At 43.6% G+C, this 23352-nt stretch overlaps 1 protein-coding gene across 1 annotated transcript; it reads right to left on the bottom strand.

Annotated features, from left to right (window-relative positions):
- Positions 1–7052: 7052 nt before the first annotated feature.
- Positions 7053–18828, bottom strand: nifk (nucleolar protein interacting with the FHA domain of MKI67). Its single transcript, XM_089003499.1, has 6 exons — positions 18603–18828; positions 18098–18226; positions 16789–16897; positions 11699–11910; positions 7697–7756; positions 7053–7431 (listed from the first exon to the last, which is right to left on the bottom strand). Exons 1-6 carry the CDS (start codon positions 18714–18716, stop codon positions 7228–7230), a joined length of 828 nt encoding a protein of 275 aa, XP_088859625.1. The 5' UTR covers positions 18717–18828; the 3' UTR covers positions 7053–7227.
- Positions 18829–23352: the final 4524 nt, after the last annotated feature.

The following is a 23352-nucleotide window of genomic DNA, read 5'->3' as shown; positions in this document are numbered from 1 at the left end:
TTTGTTTGTTTTTATAATCTTGAAGATACAGTAAACTACTGTATTGACCATACTAATACAGTATATTACAATTTAATTTTTGCTTAAATACTGAAACCAGAACAGGTTTAAGAAAAGAATAAAAACAAAAACTGAAAATAATATCAGGCTTCTATATCTTCAGGTTTATTCATTTTAATTGTAATTTAATTTTTTTCATCACAGACCATCAAGGCCAACACCTAAATAAATATATATCTTCCAACTTTGAACAGACCATGCATCAGTAAATATTTATCCATTAGTTTTTTTTCCACTGTTGAGTTACTCTGATGATGCACATGTGTCTAAGATACTTGGCATTGTAGCCGTTGAGGAAGGAGCACACACGACTGAATGTGGAGACTTGTTTTTATTGCAACGGCTAACCAGTGGATCTAACTTACAGAAAATGCAGTGAAATATATGTAACATGAACCCGCGCCCTCTCCCGTGCACCTGCTGGGTGAGATGCCTGGTCCTAGTGCCCGCCACCCAGCACCCCCTCCACCCCACAACACCCAGAAGGCAAGTCAAGGTTAAAACTTTGCTGGGGGCTTGACCAGCCTGCCACCACTATGCAGTCCTTCGTTCGGTGGGGCAGGTGACGTTATTCGGGCAGGTGACCCGGGTGAGGCTTGAGTGGGGGAACGAGACTCAACCCTGGCATGCCGCGGTGAGGCTGGAGGTTTCGGAGGGCGTCCGTGACGTGGAACCTGGGCCGGCGAAATGTCCTCGCCCGCAACTAAATGAGCCGGTTTGCCTGACTACTGAAATGCCCTCCCTTCGCCCACCCATATTGAGCACAAAACTCTTTTCACCGTGTTTGAGCACTCTAAACGGGCAATCGTACGGCGGCTGGAGGGGAGAGCGGTGGGCATCATGACGCACAAAGACAAACCGGGCTGAGTTAAGAGCAGACGGAACAAATACTTTGGGGACACTGGTGAAATGGTGCTGGAGTCAGGGGCTCTCCTGGCAAAAAGGGGAAAGAAGGTGCACCCGAAGCTTCAGGCAGAACTCTGTCGGAGCGGCGTTAAGGTCTTCTTTTGGGGGCGAACGTAACCCGAGCAGGACCCACGGAAGCCGGTCGACAGCGCGGCCCGTAGCGCGGCTTCAAGTGCCCGGCGGGAAAGTTCGCACATGGCGAATGTGAGTGGTTTGTGATCCACATATGCGGTGAACCGGCGCCCCTCAAGGAGGGCTCATTGAAAGGACTGTGCTCGTTGTGGGGGCCACTTGACGTTGTCATTAACCTTCTTTTTTTTCAAGGCGCCGTAGAGGGGTTGTAGGAGATCGGCTGCGTGAGGGAGGAACCGGTTGTAACCATCTCCAAAACCCCTTGCACAGCCTTAACTGTGGCCGGGCGGGGAAAGTCCACCACTGCCTGCACTTTGGCAGGTAAGGGGATGGCACCCTGCGGAGAAATGCGGTGCCCCAAGAAATCGATCTTCGACAGACCAAATTGGCATTTCACAGGGTTAACAATAAGGCCGTGCGAATCAAGACGCTTGAAAACCTTAGTTAAGTGGGACAGGTGTTGCTCCGGTGAAGGGCTGGCCGCAAGCATGTCATCGACGAGATAGACAAATACAAAATCAAGGCCTCGCAAGACTGAGTCCATCAGTCTTTGAAAGGTCTATGCCGCCCCCTTCAGGCCAAAAGGCATGCGGAGAAATTCAAAAAGCCAAAGGGGGTAACCACCGCAGTTTTTGGCACATCCTCTGCCCGTACCGGCACCTGATGATAACTAGATCTACTTTAGAAAAGATCACGGCGCCGGCCAAACGTACTGAAAAATCTTTAATGTGCGGGATGGGGTAACGGTCATGTATGGTTATGTTATTAAGCCGACAAAAATCACCGCACGGCCGCCAAGAACTGTCACTTTTGGGCACCATGTGTAATGGTGAGGCCCACGGGCTGTAGGAACGCCTCACGATGCCCAAGCGCTCCATCGTCGCAAAGAGGCGACAAGCGCGGGCAAAAACTGGCGGGCCGACCATGGGGATGAAATACTCTACCCCGTGTTTCGTATCGGAATTGGAAAAGGCGGGAGTAGTTAACGAAGGAAAATCGGTCAGCAGACATTCGTAAACGTTACCTGACGTTAAATAATTTGCATGTGTTAACGCTCCGAGCCCATCAGGCTCACACGGGAAAGTCGCGAAAGAGATGGCGTCAATCAAACGACGGTTAGCAATGTCCACAAGTAGTCTGTGAGCACATGAAAAAATCCGCGCCGAACTGTGATCGAGGCAACAATAAAGTTCCACTTGAATTCCCGTCATTGGAAGCGCACAGTCACCGACTTGGAGCCAAAGTTGGCGATGGGCGAGCCGTTAGCTGCGCACAGGAGAGGCCCGCATCCACCTGCCGTCTTGTCCGCGGCGGTGGGCGTCAGCAGGCTTACTTGTGATCCACTGTCCACGAGAAAACGTCTACCTGACGAGGAGTCCGTGATGAAAAGCAGCTCACTTTCGTTGCCGGCACCCATGGCTGCTACTGGGTGCCGGACGTTGGAGATTCCCGGAGCCTCGTAGGAACAGGGGGGTACGCAGCATGAAGCCTTGGGGCTAAACCGCTGATGGAAAAAGCAGACAGCCTTCCCGCGCCGCTTCTGCGATTCCACTCCGGCCACGACGGTCGGATCGATGTTCGATACCACTTCACCGAGGGGTCACGCTTTGCACGGCGAACCGCCGTGTTGCCAGAAGCACTCGATCTGCTTCTCCCGCCAAACCACGATAGTCGCCGTTGACTAGGCACGTCGGGTTAGCTAGCACGGCGTGCACTGCGGGTGATAGCTGGCGAAGGAATATGTGGGGGAAAAGGAATCCGCCAACATCCGAATTTAACAGTGACAGCATTTTGTCCATGAATTCCACTGCTGTTCCGTCGCCGAGTCCGGGAAGGGAAAGAAGTCTGTCTGCTCTCTGAGGCCGATAGCGCGAACCGTCTGAGCAGCAGTTGTTTGAGCGCGTCGTACTTCCGGCATCGTGGAGGCGCGCGCAGAAGTTGCATCATGCAATGTGTTGTTGGTTGGTCGAGGGACGCCACGACCATGTAATATTTTTGGCTCATCTGTCATGATGCCTCGTGGGTGGAAAAGCGCTTCCACATGCTGGATCCACAAAGCCGGGTCGCTGTGCCAGAACTCGGGCAGCTTCTCGGCGTAGGCCGCAGCTGTGAGTTGGGGCGCCGGTCGTGGCGACATGGCCGTAGAAGACACATCTTCATCTGTTGCCATGAACATTTCCAACGTCGGGGTCACCAGTGTAGCCGTTGAGGAAGGAGCACACATGACTGAATGTGGAGATGTGTTTATTCCAACAGCTAACAAGTGGATCTAACTTAAACAGAAAATGCAGTGAAATATATGTAACATGAACCCGCCCCCTCCCGTGCACCTGCTGAGTGAGATGCCTGGTCCTAGTGCCCGCCACAGCATCGCTTTTTACATGCAAGTGCATCAATTTCTGGAGTCAGGCTCTGCGCAGAGAAAATCCTCAGGACTGAATGAAGGTGTTCATCGGTGAGACTCCGATGTGGTGTTTTGTTCATCTTCATTAACGAAAACAATTGCACAGATATCTGCTCCCGCACATAGCATTTCCGCAGCTTGGGCTTGGAGTTCGTGCAGCGTGTCAGGGAGGTAAGGTGGAAATTACGCAGCACCAACAGTCATACTTTGACTTGAGCGCGTCATGACACTGCAGCTCAAGAAGCTCCATTTGGAGATTGCTTGTGCGTTATTCACATCAAATGTAAAGCGGTTGCTAAAAAGTTCAAAGCCAATTTTGTTTGCTTCAAAGTAGGCAAATCGTCGGGCATAAATGCAGACACTTTGAGCCTCTAATATCGCCAATGCTGAGGCATTTTCGGCAACAGACAGTTCCGGCACTCATAGAAAAATCCTGCCCCAATTGCGGGACGATAGTTACACATGGAGGCTGCCACAAATCGAGCCTGCTCCATTTCCCTTCCGTTCGTGTTTTTAAGACACGAACAAAAAGTGTCACGGACAGCAGTACTCCTTGAGCAGCAGTGAAGCTTAGCTTCCTGCTCCACATCAGGAACTCCCGCCCCAAGCACCGACTGCTTTCCTATTGGCCGCGCATTGATGTCGTGACAGCGTTTTGACCTTTGAATTAAAAATGTTTTAAATCGGGGGTCAAGTGGTCAAACACCACCCTTGTGCGACGCTCTGCGCCTCAGAGCGGACTTGCGCTCTGTCGCTAACATCGCACATACACAATGGCTGCGCTGACGCCACCCAGTGCTTGACTTATTCAATGTGTAGGCACCTTTAGTGGTACGAGCGCTGTACCACGGCCTGGCGAGCCAGATGCAATACATATTTGAAATCATCTTGCGGGCCAAATATAATTGTAGTGCAGGCCAAATCTGGCCTGCACTGCGAGCCTGAGTTTGACTTGCATGATCTAGAACAGGGGTGGGCAAACTTTTTGACTCGCGGGCCGCATTGGGTTCTAAAATTTGACAGAGGGGCCGGGCCAGGAGCATTTGGAGGGAGTGTTTGGGCCGGAAATACTCTGAACAAGTTATGTCCATAATTTATAAAATCACTTCAAATGACTTCGACTGAGCATATTTTACAAAGATTCCACAGCATATAGCTATAGTTTTAAGTTTTAACGTTTTAAGACTTGCGCTGAATATTCATGAAGTCTTGTTTTCGAGTTGATGACGATCCCCATGTGACGTCACGTTTGGACCGCCCCCGACAATGCATCAATGCATTTTGGGTACTTTGTTTGGTCTGAAAACTTCGTGTTGATGGTGAAATTAGAAGGAAAACACATAACGCCATGGTGAATCGTTGTGTGTTGCACCAAGACAACTATTTGATATTTGCTGACACAAACACAAATTCCCAGCTGACAAATCAGCCCATTTCCAACAGAGTTTAGGCGCAATCTTCTGCATTTTCTGGGTGCTACATTGCTGTCATTGACGGCTCGAATACGATATGGGAGGACTCCTTGAATCAATTGCAAACATTTATGCTTTCCTCTTCAGAACTATTTGAATCATATTCATAACTGGATGAGTAACAAGAAAGCATATTCTCCGAATCTGAAGCCATTGTTTTGATTCTCGATCAAAGACAAGACGTCTTGGCGTGACGTCACGAACAGGGGGGTGGGACCTTCTGACACTGACCATTTCCGGATTCATTTTGAAGTCATTTTTATTGGTGTTTTTCATTTAACTAAAAATATCAGCCTGCCTGATTTGGGTATTTGAGATGCTATAAAACGTTTTTCTGATGTCAGTGGGAAACAAAAACAAAAAATGGTGCCGGTTGTCCTTTAAATGTAGTATGTACAAACCTCATAGCACAGTAAGAACACTACAACCCAATTTACTAACTGTCTTTCAAATGTGAAAAATATCCCTGATTAGTTAATAAATTTGTCTCAAGGAATATGGCATTCATATACTATTTCGCAGATACTTGGAGGAGGAAATGGAAATAGATTAAAATAACATATGCACTGTGATTTATTTTAATAAGTTTCTATCGAAGGGGCAAAGTTAAAGAAATCAACATTTATTGAAAAATGGAATCACTTTCAAAATTCAAAATATATTATTACACAACGAAATATTCAAGCTCAATAATACCTACTTATGTTAAATTCCGCCAAATCATAGATGGTTTGTCCTGACCACGTGCTCAACAAACTCCTCACAGACGCCTTCGCCTTCACGCGCAAACAATACACGTGTACCGTCGCCGAGCACACGAACATCGACTACCTGCAGTTGAAATTTGCATACTCGGCACGGCAGCCAATCAGAAGCCTGCTTCTTTCTTCCGGACTTTTGCAAGCGTTATAAAGTCGTGCAATTGCATGTCATTTTCCAAAATAGATGCACAGAACCTCAGCCCAGAAGAAAGATTCAAAAGAAGCTAACAAGGTATGTGACGCTACAAAACGTAAATTTACATTAAACCGTGACTGTAAAGTGTACGTGAGACTTATGAAAGGGGCTTAGTGGCTCGTAGGAAGCAATGCAAACGTTGCTTTGTGCACTGCAATGACAATCGAGTACTGCAGCAAAATCTACACCCATGCACATTTACCGTAAATTAAGCAAGGTAGCATTTATAGTAGGTGCGTTCTTGATTAAAAAAAATATATATACTTTGTGACAATGCTTTTTAATGTGATCTCATTGTGCTTGAAGTTGTGAAGGCAAGTTTTCTTTTCAGTTCATCTGCCCTGTTGTTCGCTAACTTTTTGTCATGAGTTTTAGACACTGTTTTGTACTATAATTTGGGCAAGTTCGGCGGGCCGGATTAAAAAGCCTAACGGGCCGTATGTGGCCCGCGGGCCGTAGTTTGCCCATGTCTGATCTAGAACTTCAAACAAGAGCATAGAGAAAAGTGGTAAAGATTGCACAACTGTCCGTGTTTTTATGTTGTGTTGTGTTTATTTTAACTCTCGTTAAACACTTTCTTGGAGCTGCAGCTGTTGAGAAAGCACTCGATAAATCAAGATGTATTGCAGTGTGTTACCCAAACCCCTTCTACCAATGCAGCAAAAATATCAGTGCGGCGAATGAGGCGAGGCGCATACCTGGTATTTGGGATTAATATTGTCAAGAGATAAAGACATCTCACGGATGCATCATGAGACGCAAGACATCCCAAATCCACAAATTGTTGCTAAGGAATTATTTTATGTACACATTTAGGTCGATCAAAATGATATCAGATAATTGAGAAATGTTTAAGTCAACAAGGGCTATGTAGTATGATTAAAAACCACAAGATTTATTTGAAATATTTTAGTTTGTTGTGTCTAATATCAACTGACTAGAACTTTGTTGGTGAAATGCACCATGATGAAAAGGTTTCTCAGCCGTCATCTGTACTTCTTTCAAATAAGTACAGACGACGGCTGAAGAAACCTTTTCATCAATGGACCACTGAGAATTTACACAAACGTAATGAGCCATGATCTCATAAGCCATATCTGGCTCATTTTTTGCAAATATAATACATTACAATTCTGGATGTTTTATTGGGTGATCCATCATAATGACATTTGCACATCACATCCACCTTCCATTAAGTGTCTGCGCTCTGAAACATAGGGAATATAATGAATAAAAAAAGGTTGAGTCTGGTTATGCATCCTCTGTATCACCGCCTCAACAATTCTGCAGGGTTCCTCACTCAGATTCACCACTCTCCTTCACTTCCTCTTTTTCTGCTGCTTCTTCCTTCTCCGCCTCCTCCTCTGTCTCCTCCTCTTCTGAGGAGCACTCATTATCTTGGTCTAAAGACGGCGTCTTGATGACAATCTCATCATCTGTATCACTGATCATTAACTTCCTTCTCTCCAGGAAAGAAGAGGTGCACATTAGTGTGGTGTCCTAAAGAAGAAGAGATGCAGTTTGGACATTGTGGTACTAAAGCAGTTTCTTAGTCTAAACTTTCTTTTACAGCTAAATTCTCGTGGTAGTTGCATGTTGGTGCACATGTTTAATCACATTTGTCACCAGGACACAAACATAATAACATTAATGCACCACCTTACTATATGCAGTTATCTGACCCCAAACCACAAACACACATCTGAGGTCATTTTCAGTCTGTGCCACACTAACAGTTAAAAGAACATATTGTTGTGCCTCTTACATCACTAATCTCAGACTCATTCAAGGAACCAGCCTTCTTCTTCTGGGGGACATGGGCTGACTGTAAAACAAAAAGACGGTGAAAATACCTCCACAGATACTGCAGTTATGAAAACACATGCAGATCCCTATAAAAGCTGAAAGAGCGTAAAATTGTACAATTAAAGTTTTCATGTTTATTATGTTTGTTAAAGTCATTATAAGTGCCTTGCATGCTGGGTCCGAGAGGACAGTAATTTAATCTGTGCTGTATGTCATGCATATTAGCACATTTGACAATAAAGCTGACTTTGACTTTGATTTAAAAAGTAGTCTTAGGACGAATCATCCAAATACTTTGATTGCATTTTATGTTAGCATTTCCACTGCATAAAGGCATGAGTTTGGAATTTGTCGAAGAAATGGAAGGAAAAATAGTACCGTATTTCAGTGTGTAATCACTGTAATGAGTACCAGAGTATAAGGCGCACCCCCAATGAATGGTGTATTTTCAAACTTCTTCCATATATAAGCCACACTTGACTTTAAGACACACATTCAATGAATGAAAAAAGTTTTTAAAATATAATACAATGTTTTCCAAATATAAGGTACACCACATTATAAGGCGCTACAGTAGACGCTGGGGTTACGCACTACTTCTACGGGGGGAAATGTAGTTGGTGGCTGCTGATAGTAGTTGCGAGACCTGTTGTGGCTCAATATTACTTCACATATAAGGTGCACCTGCATACAAGGCACAGGATCATCTTTTGAAGAAAATCAAGGCTTTTTGGCATGCCTTATACACCGGAAAATACAGTAGTCATGGCAATTAATTGACATGTTGCTAGTTTCGTTTGCCATTTCCTTACCACTCAACAACCATTTACAGAACCAAAAGGTGCCGAAAAACAACCAGGATTATACCTTTGGTCTTATTGCGACATGGAATTTTAGTTCAGGTAAGATATTTTACACTAAAACAACTACAGTGAGACCTCAACTTACGAACTTAATTGGTTCCCAGACAGTGTGTAAGGCTCAAAAAAAAAAAATCTAATAGGAAACCATTAAAATAATCCGTTCCCGGGTTTCCATAAAATATACTTTTCAACGAAATAAGCCTTAAAACTACACACAACCTACCTTATCCTATGTATAATAAATGTGCTATTGTAATGTAATGAAAGAAATAAACTGCACAGTATAATAAAGTCACTTTATTTACATTTGTGATGGTCATTGATGGCTCTTCATTGACACCTGTTGCTTTCTGACTTGTAAGGTCTGGCGGCATCTGAGGCATCACATTATCATTCATCATGTTGATGATTCTTATAGCCTTTTCTGAATGGAACTGTTCAATAAAAGCCTGCACATCAACTGTTGAATGGCCTGCTTCTGCTTGTCCTCTTGAATGCAAATCAAATTCTCTGTGTTGATGACCTCATTATGGTCAGCAACAAGCTCCTCGATGTCATCTGCATTCACTTTGAGTCCCGTAGGTGCTGGCAGAGATTTTATGAACACAAAAGGCGCGAGTCCGATGATTCCACGGACGCGGAAACGTGACAAAAGAAGGCGGGCGGGGCGAAGAAAATGGCACACTCGCGTCTAACAATCACCTCGTGCAAAGCAAACTTTTGGAGCACAAGCAAACTTTTGGAGCACAGGACATAGCGATGCACTTTCGTCTTAATCATGTCACTAGTGAGGTGACAGTGACTCATTGAAATGAAATGAAATTGAAGTGTCGCGAGCGGCAGCCACGCCCGAGCTGTCAACTCGCACGTGACAATTTAGCGTGACTATTGACACGCTGTTCCGGTGTGTGTGAAAACACTAGCCCTGATTGGCTTACCATGACACATTAGCCACACTTTAGCCAATAACAATCACTTCTATCGCATCTTGACAGGGGGGTTCAAGTGTAGCAACACAAAAACGTTGGCAAGTGTTTGTCACCGCTCATTCATTTAGACCAGGGGTCGGGAACCTTTTTGACTAAGAGAGCCATAAAAGTAAAATATTTAGAAATGTTTTTCAGCAAGAGCCACACGAACGCGCGCGCACACATGCATACGCTCGCGTGCCCGCGTGCGCGTGCACACGCGCGGCCACTTTTCAACAAAATATCAAAATGCATTTGAACTCTTTGAACTCCTTCAACAGTAGCCAAAATGGAACTGTATAGTGCCACTTAGCAGTTTTTTTTGACGACGATACTAGTGCAGCGTGTTCTACCGGAAACAAATTCCTTGTGTGTTCTACATACTTGGCAATAAAGATGATTCTGATTCTGATAGTACTCACTATTAACATGAATGGTTTTCCGTTCCTCGTGTTTGGTAAAAATCCAGGAAAACGATCGGAATGAAATTCAATTTGCCGGTCCAGAGGCGAAGTTACTGCTAGCTCGCCTGCACACGGCTCATAAGCTTCCACACTTGCTATCTGCAATCTACTAACGTTAACATGGGGCTTGTTAAAATGTCACTGACATTCGACTGTTTCATCGATGGTATTGTTTCATTGCAAATTAGAATCAGAACATTTTCTCTCCTCTAATGCTCCGCGGCATTCACGCTTAAGTGAAATAGTTGGGCTCAAAGGGGCGTTTACCTGTTTCAACATGACGGCCACTATCATCCAATCAACATGGCGCTTTCGGCCATTGTAGGTCAGTGTCATCCAATCAAAATTGCACTTTCCGCCAACTGCAGCCCCAACGGGAAATGGACGGCGAAAAAAAAACGACGAAACGAAAAACTAAATACATATTTTAGTTTTATCGGCGAGCCATATACAATCATCAAAAGAGCCATACATGGCTCGCGAGCCATAGGTTACCGACCCCTGATTTAGACAATGCTTTCCAAACAGCCTAGAGTCTTAAGAAGTCGTGCGCTATTCTTGAACCTGAACGCACCCCAAGTCTTGGATGACAAACAAACAGAGCAGAGTAGACGTGTACGGCTGGTAGTTTCTTCAATTTATTCATCGTAACACACCACATTTGAACTGAGGCTGAACACGAGCCTGTGGTGTTTATTTTCCGGTCCCATAATAGTAAAATTGTCCGCAAAAAGCTCCAAGTAGGCGATCGACGTGCGCGTTCAATGAGAAGGGCTATGGAAAGTAGCGCCGGCTGGAGCGCTGTTCGGTCGTGTGCTACAGCCGAAGATCACTTTCGCCAGATCCGAAGGTCGTGTGCTTGATGGACCGGCCGTGGTGGGTGTGTATTATGAAAATAGTGCTTATTATAAGGCTTAATTTTCATAAATTTGTCATTCGTATGATGAAAAGTTCATATTATAAGGCGTTCGTAAGTTGAGGTCTCATGTTCTCATTTGAACTGGAACTTTTTAGCTTCCATCAACACAGTGCATTCAGAAACTTAATGTGATACCCAAACACGCCTCAGAAAGTGTGTTTAGGGGGGCAGAGAACTTTGCTCCCATTAGTGTCTGAATGCAGCCTGTTATATGATTGAACTGGTTGCTTTTTATTATATGACGCAGTAGGTTCTCCACCAAATATACACGTCAAAGTTAAAGTCTAGGGGCCAGACCTGGCCCACATCATTTTATGTGGCACACAAAAGCAAATCAAGCATGTAAATCTCCATGCTTGTTCAAGTCTGAACCAACATTTTACACCAGCAATTTTAATCCACAATAATTGTGAGACTTTTAAAGGTTTTATTATTCATATTAAAAGTAATTATTCTTGACTTATCGATTTTAAAATTACAGTAGTTACTCGATTTGTTGAGCACTGAGTATGTAATATGTAGAGATGATTCAACATTTAGATGGTTTCCCAAAATTCAGCATGGCCTCCAAGGCACCCATAACTGCAAAAAGTTCAATACTCCTGAAAATACAGTATTTTCATTCGGGCACCCACACAGTTTAGTAGTTGTTAACAGTGGACAAAGCATGAAAACAAAGTATTGTTTTTTGTTGAATTGTTGTGCTGGATAAATGACAGACGACTACTACGGTCTGGAAGCACTTACAAATCCGGGGAAGTCATAGTCAATGCCTTGTGCTGCGAGCCTCTTGCGAAGGTTCCTCTCTTTGTGCAGAAGCTTTTTTGTCATTTTGGCCACTTGCTTACTTGTGCGCTCCCGGTTGAAGCAGGTGACAGCTGGCTTGGAGGATTTTCGAAAGGTCCTCTCGGAGCCAACAAACAGCTTCTCATGACATTTTTCTGGTGGGACAACGCGACCTAAAAAATGGGATTAAAAGTAGGTTAAAACAATATTTTGTGCATGTTACCAATACGTTTCACACAACAATTGGAATGACTAAAAAGTAAAAAAACTACTGAATCTATAAAACAGATATTGTATAATATACAAAAATGAATACAGGTAACATCTGAGTTACGTCCGTTTCGACAAAACGATCGTAAATCAAACGGTCGTAAATCGAAAAGCATTCAAAATGGCCGATGCGAGGTTTATACGACAGAATAGTATACAACGTCTCTGTTGTTTTTAAAGAATGTTTACTATAGAATACTATTATATACCAAACTGCTTACAGTTCAATTATAAATCCTATAACTTTTAATGTCATATTTATCATTTTATATTTCGTATTATCGATTTTTATTACTGTGTCGTATGGGCCTCCGTTTCAATAATCATATTGCGAATGCAAAGCTATGAGGTACAGCTATTAGTGGAAAACGCACCATTCAGTTACAATTATTCGCATCGGGTACCAAGTCAGGATCAACAATATCATCATGAAAATAGCGTTAGCGTTAGAATGTTCCGAATTCGGGACACTTCTTATTTTTAATATTTCTCTGTAAATAAACAAGTTAGCGTTAGTTTATGCATTTCAGTATCAAGGTAAACCTCTTCTGAATAGCTCATAAAATAGTTACAACATATACTTACGTGGTATTTCATACATGACGAAAAATAGAAGGCGCTTTGAAGACGGAGGAGAGCACATTGTGTTGCGCATGAAGGAGATGATGTCACTGACGCTCTTAAAGGCAAACCTGCATATAATCTGTTTTAAAGGGACATGTAACTTGTGCCGCATCAGTTTCAATCGGCACTTGAACTTCTACCTTTCATTTTCTCGATCTAGAAGCACAATCATCCATAAAGGGTTAATATCTATTCACAGCCCGTCTGTAGTCGGCATCCGGCATTATTTGCTATCGCTTCAGCCCGACTGGACGCGTGACTCGGGATACACGGAAGTAAAAACACAACGACTGTAGTCGTTTGCCGGGAGGAATGAGTTAAGATAAATGAGGCATGCTGAATGTTGAGCGGATCTGGCAACACAGCCACAACGCTACATATGGTCCTTTGACAGCGATAAATAAATAGTTCTTATACAATGCTGAGAGAAGTGGTTGCTCTCTGTGCTCCGGCAAATAAACATCCTACTTGTTCAATCTAAACAAGAAGGACCATCATGAGTCTTTATTCTACCAAATGCATCGCAAACACGCTGAAGATTTCAACAGCTGCCACAAAAAAAGGGTTTGCCGATCGTGGTCAAAAGTGCGGGTGGTCGTAACTCGCACCGGTCGTAAATCGGATGTTACCTAGACAGTATTTTCTGGATTATACGTCACAATTTTTTTTCAGTTTTGTTGGAGGTGCGACTTATACTCTGCCGTGATTTATGTGTGAAATTATTTACACGATTATTGCATCACTTCACATGTTCTTTTAATATTAAACCGAAAGAGGGTGTTCTATTCCTGTGTGTACGATTTTAACTTTGGCAATAACTTAAAATAGCCCGACCAATCCTCAATAAAAACCATTAAAGCAGGGGTCGGGGGACTTATGGCTTTCTAGCCATATATGGCTCTTTTGATGATTGCATCTGGCTCGCCGATAAAACGAAATACATATTCTCGCCTTTTCGCTGTTCATTTCCTGTTAGGGCGGCAGTTGGCGGAAGCAGGTGGGCTACCAGTATGTCAAAATTGTTATATCAGTTTCATTTTTTGCCATGCTTCAAGTATTGCATTTGTTAGTTGTAAAGTTTTTGTAAGACGTTCTGATGGGTTAAAAATTATGATTCTCTCTGGTTCATGGCTCTTCACGGTGTTAGAAGATGGTAGTAAAATCAGCAGGAACCGAAGTGTTGAACAAAAAAGATTATTTTAATCTTGCAGACAGCAGAGACATTGGTCGGTCGGTTGAGGAGACCAGAGAAAAAGAGAAGCCCTCCCCACACAGCTTATATATGACGGGAGTATGACATCACTTAAAACACACCTATCAGGGTGAAAGTTGAGATCAGACTGAAATAAGAATGGTCGAATAACAGTACACACTACAAATATATCAGGTTATAAGATAAACTACACATATATATATGTAAAGTAACAACTTAGACTAACTAGACAAATACAGATGAGTAGAAAATAAGTAACATTGTGTATTTAAGGATGTGCATCTAAAATGGTTTTAACAGTTTCACAATTTGCCAGACTTCTGAATGAATTTTCATTCTTCAATACATATGTCTTCTTCTTTTCCTTTTGGCTTTTCCCCTCAGGGGTCGCCACAACGAATCAATGTCCTCCATCTATCCCGGTTTTGTGCATCCTCTTCTCTCACACCAGCTACCTTCATGTCCTCTTTGACCACATCCATAAACCTCCTCTTCAGCTTTCCTCTCGGTCTGCTGCCTGGCAGTTCTCCCTATATAGTCACTTTCTCTCCTCTGGACATGTCCAACCTGGTCACTCCCAAAGAAAACCTCAATATCTTCAGCTCTGCTACCTCCAGCTCTGCTTCGTGTCTTTTCTTCAGTGGCACTGTCTCCAGTCCAAACATCATGGCTGGTCTGACCACGGTTTTATACACTTTTCCTTTCGTCCTAGCTGAAACCCTTCTATCACACATCACACCTGACATTTTTCTCCAGCCGCTCCAGCCTGCCTGGACACGCTTCTTCACCTCTTTTCCACACTCTCCATTGCTCTGGACAGTTGACCCCATGTACTTAAAATCCTCCACCTTCTTTATCTCTTCCCCCTGTATCATCACTCTTCCACTTGGATCCCTCTCATTCATGCACATATATTCTGTATTGCTGCGACTGATCTTCATTCCTCTCCTTTCCAGGGCATATCTCCACATCTCTAGTTTCTCCGCCACCTGTTCCCTGTTCTCGCTACAGATCACAATGTCACCTGCAAACATCATGGTCCAAGGAGATTCTTGTCTAACATCGTCTGTCAGCGTGTCCATCACCATAACAAACAAGAAGGGGCTCAGAGCTGACCCCTGCTGGTCCTTACCATCTTTGTCTCTCTGTCTCGCCAGCCTGTAAAGATCAGTCTCACCTTCCTTGCTGTCCACCTCCACCTTGAATTCCTGTCACACTGACAGCACACCTCACAACTGTCTTACAGTCATGATACATGTCTTGCACCGCTCTGACATACCCGTCACTCCAGACTTCCTCATGCAATACCACAGCTCTTCTCTGGACACCCTGTCATACGCTTTCTCCTGATCTACAAAGACACAATGCAATTCCTTCTGACCTTCTCTGTACTTCTCTATCAGCATTCTTAAAGTAAACATTGCATGTGTCGTACTCTTTTTTTGGCATGAAGCCATACTGCCGCTCACAAATGTTCACTTCTGCTCTTAGTCTAGCTTCAACTACTCTTTCCCAGAGTTTCATTGTATGGCTCATCAACTTTATTCCTCTGAAATTAGTACAACTCTCCACATCTCCTTTGTTCTTAAAAATGGGCACGAGTACACTTTGTCTCCATTCTTCAGGCATCTGTTCACCATCTAAGATCTTATTGAATAACCCAGTCAGGAACACCACCGCTACCTCTCCAAGACACTTCCATACCTCGATTGGTAAATCATCAGGCCCAAGTGCCTTTCCCCCCTTCATCCTCTTCAGCGCCCTCCTCACTTCATCCTTGCTAATGCTTGCTACGTCTTGGTCCACAACAGTCACGTCTTCTACTCTTTGTTCCTTATCATTTTCCTCATTCATCAATTCTTCAAAGTACTCTTTCCATCTTGCCATCACACTACTGGCACCTGTTACATTGCCATCTCTATCCTTAATCACCCGAACCTGCTGCAGGTCCTTACCATCTTTGTCTCTCTGTTTCGCCAGCCTGTAAAGATCAGTCTCACCTTCCTTGCTGTCCAGCCGAGCATCCAAGTCATCATAGGCCTCTTGTTTGGCGTTTGCCACCTGTACTTTAACTGTGCGCTGCATGTCCTTGTACTGCTGTCTACTCTCGTCCGTCCTCTCAGTGTCCCACTTCTTCAATACATATGTATACATCATTATATTGTCAATTTAAACATAATATAGTATCATATGATTTAGGTTGTAAAATGTAAATGCTTGAAAGAGCAAAAAAATGAAGTGTACAGATAAAGCACAAAGTTTCAGAACAATAAAAATACCTTGCCCATCTAAAACAGTTTTTGATCCCAGCACGCTTGTCAATGTCCCTTGCTCGATCTTCATCCTTCTTTTAGAACACTTTCGCCATCGTACACAACGTCTCTTGAGTAGTTCGCGCTATCTACCGATGTCTCACGCGCCATTATCACCAGCTAGCTGTCAGTTACACTACGGCTTGTGAAAACCGATGGTGAAAGCATGGCAAGGTTGAAACTCAATTTACCGCTAATCCGCTAAGTGTCATTATACAGCAAAACTCAGTTATACAATCGAGTCATTGGCCGCAAACACGTTTTAATGTTTAGGTCGCAAAAGGCAAATATTTACACTACGAGGAGCTCAAGTACACTATATGATAGTTGTGCTTGTGCCAGCACTTAGATCAGGGGTATTTTTTCATTTTTTATTCTTGGGGGCGGGGGCTTGTCGATGCTTTGCTTTTCCAGTCAAGGTAAATCAAATTGAAACATACATTTCCTTGTATTGTCTACTGTCGGAAACTTTGCTTGTCTCAATTTCCTAGCTGCTGCTGCTCCCTACCGATATGGAAGATTACTCTTCCATGCGATGGACCGCATAGGCATACATATTGTATAATTTCCCACGGCACATCGGACAACATCTCGCAGCACATAAGGTTTGAAAAACACTGCAGTATACTCACATTGAACGAGTCTTTCTCCCATTAGGTAATTGTTCATGGTCTCGGCGACAATCTTGGCTACTTCGTCACATTCAAATTCCACAAATACGTAGCCTTTGCTTCCTCCTGTCTAAAAAAGTTGCATATTAAACCAACAGTTTCACAATGGCACACAGTGAACGTTCCCACCTACAAACCTCTGTTGAACGAATTACCCTTCACCCGCAATAAAAATGTATGCATTAAAAATTGGACTATGTTATTCCATTATATCAAAATTTACATCAGCAGTAGTTCGGACATAAATAATGCGGAAGCCGAGGGAAGCACGCGGTACCTTAAATTCTAGCAGCGCCTATTCGACTCAGCGGAATACACAACGGAAGAAACGTGTTCTCTTTGCCATTTTCTATCGTCGGATCCGAAATGAGGTCGAAGTGAGTTTTTATTGACATGCATGTTACTGTAATCGGCAAAGATTTTAACTTTATTCATTTATGTCCTGTAGATTATGGCATTAAAACGAACTGTGATGACTGTACGAGTGAAATGCACCCATGAAATGCAATACATACAACTAGCAACAAAACGGTATGATATGCAGGCAAGCATTCTTATGCACCAAAGAATTAATCAAAAAAAATCCTAAATAGACAATTTTTTTCCCCCAAGATGGAAGAAAAAAATAATATATATTATATATAAAATATTAAAATACAGTCCTTTACTGAATTAGTGTGATTACAGCACACCGTGTTGGCCATGTTTCGTTCATTTTTCTGGTTATTCTGGCTTGTTGTTTTGTCATTTGAGATAATTTGTTAAAAAAAAGTTCTTGCATTTTATTGATTCTGTTTCACGTTCATTTTGTCATGATACTGGCAGATTCGTGCAGGACATCTACCTTAGTCATACATAAGGAAATTCTGTTATATGGACAGATTGACCACCGCAAATATGGTTCTGTACTAAAGAATATTCACTCTATCATAATTATATAATTAAAGTGACAATCCGTTATTTTATTTTGTAAGCGCATGCATTTTATGTGCAACTGATTAGCTGAATGCACAACAAAATAATTTACGTTCAGGTATCTGACCTTACATCACTATTATATATGAGATCTTTTCAGACCGATCGATCCACTTGTATACATTGAGAAATTGGGAATTTGAATGAACAGGAAGCTCCTCTGACCTACCCAAATCTTTTATTTTTAATTTCTCTGAACTCAGACAGGCTAGGAGTAAAGTATTGCAGTAGATCATTATGTATTGTATTGCCTCACAAATCTACTGTAAATAGATTCCGTAAGTGACATATTTACCTTTTTACTTCTTGATAGCCGGAGCCGTGAAACTGTCCCAAACTGTTCAAAGTAGGCTTTGAGCTGTGGCTCAAAGAGGCCAATAGGCAAATGACCAACATAAATCACCCCAGGTGTTAAACGGTTCCCCTGTAATATAGAATAAAAATGTTTGGATCCAGCATACATCACATGACTTCATGGGTACAATAGCGTTGGGTTTTTTTTTTCATCCAAAGTTCGATATTTCAACATTCATGAAAGGAAACAATTTAGTCCAATCACACATTCAACCCGGAACACTTGACTTCATTTGGGCAACTGCTTAAAACAAAACTAGTGAAAAGAAATCTATGAGTTTTTCTTCTTTCGCTCGCACGTCGTCGGGCACACAGACACACAGATATACGTACACGTAAAAATGGCAAATCAGTATCCAAATGTATGACATTATTTTACTCAGCCCTCCGCAGCTCATATACACGTATTTGATATATATGTCCAGTTTGTTATAAACTCGACCCACCTTGTAGGACTTCGCCTCCTTTACCTTCTTTTTAAACTCATTTTCTTCCTCGGGATTCAACGACAGAAGCTCTTTATCGGGCATAGAACTCCCTTGTTCTTTACTTTTAGTCATGTTGGCTAATGATTATTGGGTGAATTGTAGAATAAGAAAAAAATAACCATGGAAATCGAATGAAACACGTTGAGCTACTCATCCGGGTTACCATGTGGCAACAAACTCACGAGAACGTTTACAAAGAGGTATATGAAAGAACTTGGAGCGCCTCCCCTCGGTATGGAGTGGGACTAGAGGAAAATTGTCACTTCTTTTTGCTCTTACAGCTTCAATAATGACTAGAAAGCCAACGAAGATTGTCCACACACCTACTTTAGATAAGGTCCAAAACATAATACAGTAGAACTCTTCTACAATGAAATCATGTTTGCAGCCAGAAATATTTCACAAAAGGGGGCTTTACACACACACACACACACACACACACACACACACACACACACACACACACACACACACACACACACACACACACACACACACACACACACACACGCACACATACACACACACACAGACGCACACGCAGACACACACACACACGCACAGACGCACGCGGGCTCACGCACGCACGCACACACGCACGGACGCACACACACTCACACACACGCACACACACGCACGCGCGCACGCACACGTGCGCGCGTGCGTGCAGTATACGTGTACAGTATATGTGTACTTTTTTTTTAATTATGTGCATACAGTTAATTGATTTATTTAACATGAACATAGATTTGTTTTCTCTGTGTAGTCTATTGGTTAAAAATATATTGTATTCGTTGAGGAAGGAGCACACACGACTGAATGTGGAGACGTGTTTATTCCAACATCTCCCTTAAACATGCATGGGAAAATGCAGTAAAATAGTCTTATCGTAACCACGCCCCTTGCTGTACACCTGCTGGGTGAGATACATGGTCTTAGTGCCCCCCTTCAACCATGCCAGAACACCCAGAAGGAAAGTAAAGGTGAAAACCTTGTAGGGGGTTTCACCAGCCTGAATGCCACAACGACTGCATAGTCCTTCTTTCGGTGGCACAGGTGAACTTAGTCGGGAAGGCGACCTAGGTGAGACCCAAGTGGGGGAAAGACACTCAACCCTTGCATGCTGAAGTGAGGCTGGAGGTTTCGGAGGGCGTCCGCGGCGTGGGACCTGGGCCGGCGAAATGTCCTCACCCGCGACCAAATGAGCTGGTTTGAGCCTTTCTACTGAAACACACCCATATCGAGCACAAAACTTTTTTCGTCGTGTTCGAGTACTCTAAACGGGCCATCATACGGTGGTTGGAGGGGAGAGCGGTGGGCATCGTGACACACAAAGACAGATCGGGCTGACCTAAGTGTAGATGGTACAAATACTTTGGGGACACAATGGTGAACCGGCGCTGGGGTCAGGGGCTCTCCTGGCGAGAAGGGGAAGGAAGGTGCACCCGAAGCTTGAGGCAGAAATTCGCCGGGAATGCAGAGTGGCTGACCGAGCAGTAACTCTGCCAGGGCGGCGTTAGGGTCTTCTGTTGGGACCGAACGTAACCCGAGCAGGACCCGCGGAAGCCGGTCGACCCAGTTACCGTCCGTTAGCGCGGCCCGTAACGCGACTTAAAGTTCACACATCCCGTTATCCTGTGAGTGGTAGGCCATGGTGCGGTGTACCTGCACACCCAAGGACTGCGCCATGGCCGACCAGAACTCAGGAAACAACCTGGGGCCCCCTGTCCGAAGTGATGTCGGATGGCGTGCCGAAACGCGCGACCCCGGACGACAGAAACGTGCAGGCTATATCTGCCGAGGTTGTGTAAGACAGGGGGACTGCTTCCGGCCACGTAGTGGTCCGATCGACCATAGTGAGGAGATGCGTGCAACCCTGTGAAGGAGGAAGGGACCCAACCAGATCCACATGGACGTGGTCAAATCTCCTGGCCGGAATTGGAAAAGTTTCCAGGTTTGCCCGGGTGTGCCTGTGGACTTTGGCGCCTTGACATGCCACGCATGCAGCTGCCCACTTCCTGACGTCCTTTCGTAAACCGGGGGAACCCAACCCAAGGAGGATACGAAAATGGCACGTAGATAAATTAACTCGCCGTCCAACTCCAGCTGAGTAACGGGCGCCTTCCTCGTCGTCTCCCCCAGGTACCGCGGCCGCTGTCTGGAGAAGACTTACAGACACTGGAGGTCTGGGACCTTGAGTATGGCGTCCTCTGGGGTTAATGCGCTCGCTTTCGCCCCCCATCTGCATCAGCTCATAGCTCCCCTCCTGACGCCGGGCCCGCTCGCTGTTGCAGGGTGGCGACGTTCACAGCCGGATCCCAGGTTCGCCTGCGCGCTGGCCGCCTGCGTGCTGGCCGCCTTGCTCGCGCTTCCTCTCCCGGAGACGATTGTCCAGGCAGAGGACGACGTCGATCAGTTCATTGAGAATCGTGCCATCGTCACGGGTCGCCAACTCGTCCTCGAAACAGTCCTCTCAGCGCCCGATCGTTGTACCACTCTGGGCGGCCAGGATGCGGAAGGCAATGGACTATTCGGCAGCCGATCGAGTCCCTTGTTGGCAGTCCAAGAGCTGTCACTCTGTTTCTCTCCCTCTTATTGGGTGGTGAAACACCTGGCGTAACTCGGCCATGAAGTCCGGGAAAGAAGGACGGAGTTCGGGTAGGGACTCCTGGACCGCCAACACCCATGAAGCCGCCTGGTCGGTGAGTAGGCTGGTGACAAACGCTACCTTTGCCTCGTCGCTGGCGTATACAGAGGGTTGTTGGTCGAACACCAACGAGTATTGCATAAGAAATTGGGCGCAGCGCCTGGGCTTACCTCTGTAACGTGAGGGGTGCGGCAAGGGGAGATCGCGACTGCTTACCAAGGGGGGAACAGGTGTGCGAGCTGGAGGGACAGGGGAGGGGAGGGGTGCACACTTGTCACCAAGCTGAATGTGACAAAAACAGAATTACAGTAAAGTCTCGTTATATCGATATCGGATATATCGATAGTCCCGGTTATATCAATACTATTTCTATGCACGCACTGAGAAAATTACATGCAAACAGGGTCGGATATATCGATATTTTTTCGGACTCCCCTGAATATCGACATAACAAGACTTTACTGTATAATGAATTATAATGATCAATGAATACTAGTGTTTCTCGATAACATCAGAATATGTAATTAATAAATTCATGATACAAACCTAAGAAAGAAAACCCACCAAAAAAAAAACATATTTTGATATGTTGTAAAGCAGCATTCAAATTTTCTATCGAAGTGTGAAAACATAATTGATCAAAAATATAAGTACAAAAACAAAACAAAAATGAATGATTTTGAACATCAACAACAACATGCTAACCATTCGCCTGCCGGGCTACCATTCTTTAAAATAATAATAATAATAATAATAATAATAATAATAATAATAATAATAATAATAATAATAATAAGAAGAAGAAGAAGAAGAAGAAGAAGAAGAAGAAGAAATCAACAAATGATAATCCAATTAAGTGTTTGTTTAGTCTGTAATGGCGATCAATTTGTCTGAAGTTAAAAAAATGAATAAATAAATAAATACAAGACCACCTACTATAGCGTATCTACAATTACACCTTTTCTACGGTTTCAGTTGCTCATCAGTGTTTGTTTGACTCAACATATAAATGTTCCGCTTTGTATTTCTGTGTACACTAGAATTAACTGATGACCAGTTCAGTCCAGTGAGTATTCTGCCTTTTTCCCCAAAATCAAATATCTGTGAGAATGAAGATTGCCTGGTGCTATATAAATTAGATGGATGGATACTCAGAATAAAAAGAGTTGTTTCATAGAGTTTATCTTATTTTCCTTTTGGCCTTTTCCCTTCAGGGGTCGCCACAGCAAATCAGTGTCCTCCCTCTTCAGAGGTTTGATTCACATATTTGTTTTGGCCAAACTTTGACATCGGAAGCCCTTCCTGACACAACCCTCTGTATTTATCCGGGCTTGAGACCAGCATGATAAAACACTTGCTTGTGTCCCCTCGTGGCTACAGAACAAGCTACTCTATGAACCAGTGACGTGCAGTCAGGGGAGATAATGGAAATATCAAATGGAAAAATAAATTAAACAGTTATATTTATTTAGTGATTTGTACTTTAAAGTTCTTTTCCATTGAACTTCACCATTTTTGGATTTTTTTCAAAATCGCTGAATTTTCACATTTACCGTTCAAATACTAAGTAGAGACGAGCGGTGAGGCAGCAGCCTGCTGAGCCTCACCATGGATTGCGCAATGACTATGCTAACTTCTGACTTGCTCTGCAGTAAGACTGCATTGCTGTCCCTCTGCATATCGCTATTAAAGTGTTCAAACACTTTTAGTATATGAATTAAATTTCTACAGCTGGTGTATATAATATAGTGTAACTTTACATTATAAACACTGTACTAGAGTGTTTATTTTATTTTATTTTATTTTACTTTTTTTTAGTTTATTTTTATCAAAACTGTGTGCATAGGTGAGGCACACAATTCTCCTGCCTCATGACAGGGGGCGCTGGTGATTATAGATTCTTCTTGCACCCCCTCGGCTGCAGAATAATAGAATTAGTAAGAGCAAGCTACAGTAAACAGTTAGCAAGTTTAGTTCAACCATCCAGTCATTTTTTAGTGTTGCTTGGCCTTACTTTCAGAATAGCGGATTACATATCTAAATTGAAAGAAACAGAGAGAC

This window comes from Hippocampus bargibanti, linkage group LG08 (assembly GCF_051943395.1).
Source record: "Hippocampus bargibanti isolate YZ-2025 linkage group LG08, ASM5194339v1, whole genome shotgun sequence".
In the NCBI taxonomy this organism is placed as follows: domain Eukaryota; kingdom Metazoa; phylum Chordata; class Actinopteri; order Syngnathiformes; family Syngnathidae; genus Hippocampus; species Hippocampus bargibanti.
The sequence above is the reverse complement of the archived record's forward strand: the minus strand, read 5'-3'. Positions and strand labels throughout refer to the sequence as shown.

Excerpts from the sequence above, each read along its gene's own strand:
- nifk (XM_089003499.1), bottom strand. The coding sequence starts at position 18,716 with ATGACTAAAAGTAAAGAACAAGGGAGTTCTATGCCCGATAAAGAGCTT. Across the intron at positions 18,227-18,602 it reads AGGAGGCGAAGTCCTACAAG|GGGAACCGTTTAACACCTGG; the intron begins GTGGGTCGAGTT and ends TCTATATTACAG. Across the intron at positions 11,911-16,788 it reads GGGAGAAAGACTCGTTCAAT|GTCGCGTTGTCCCACCAGAA; the intron begins GTGAGTATACTG and ends CCCATTTTTTAG.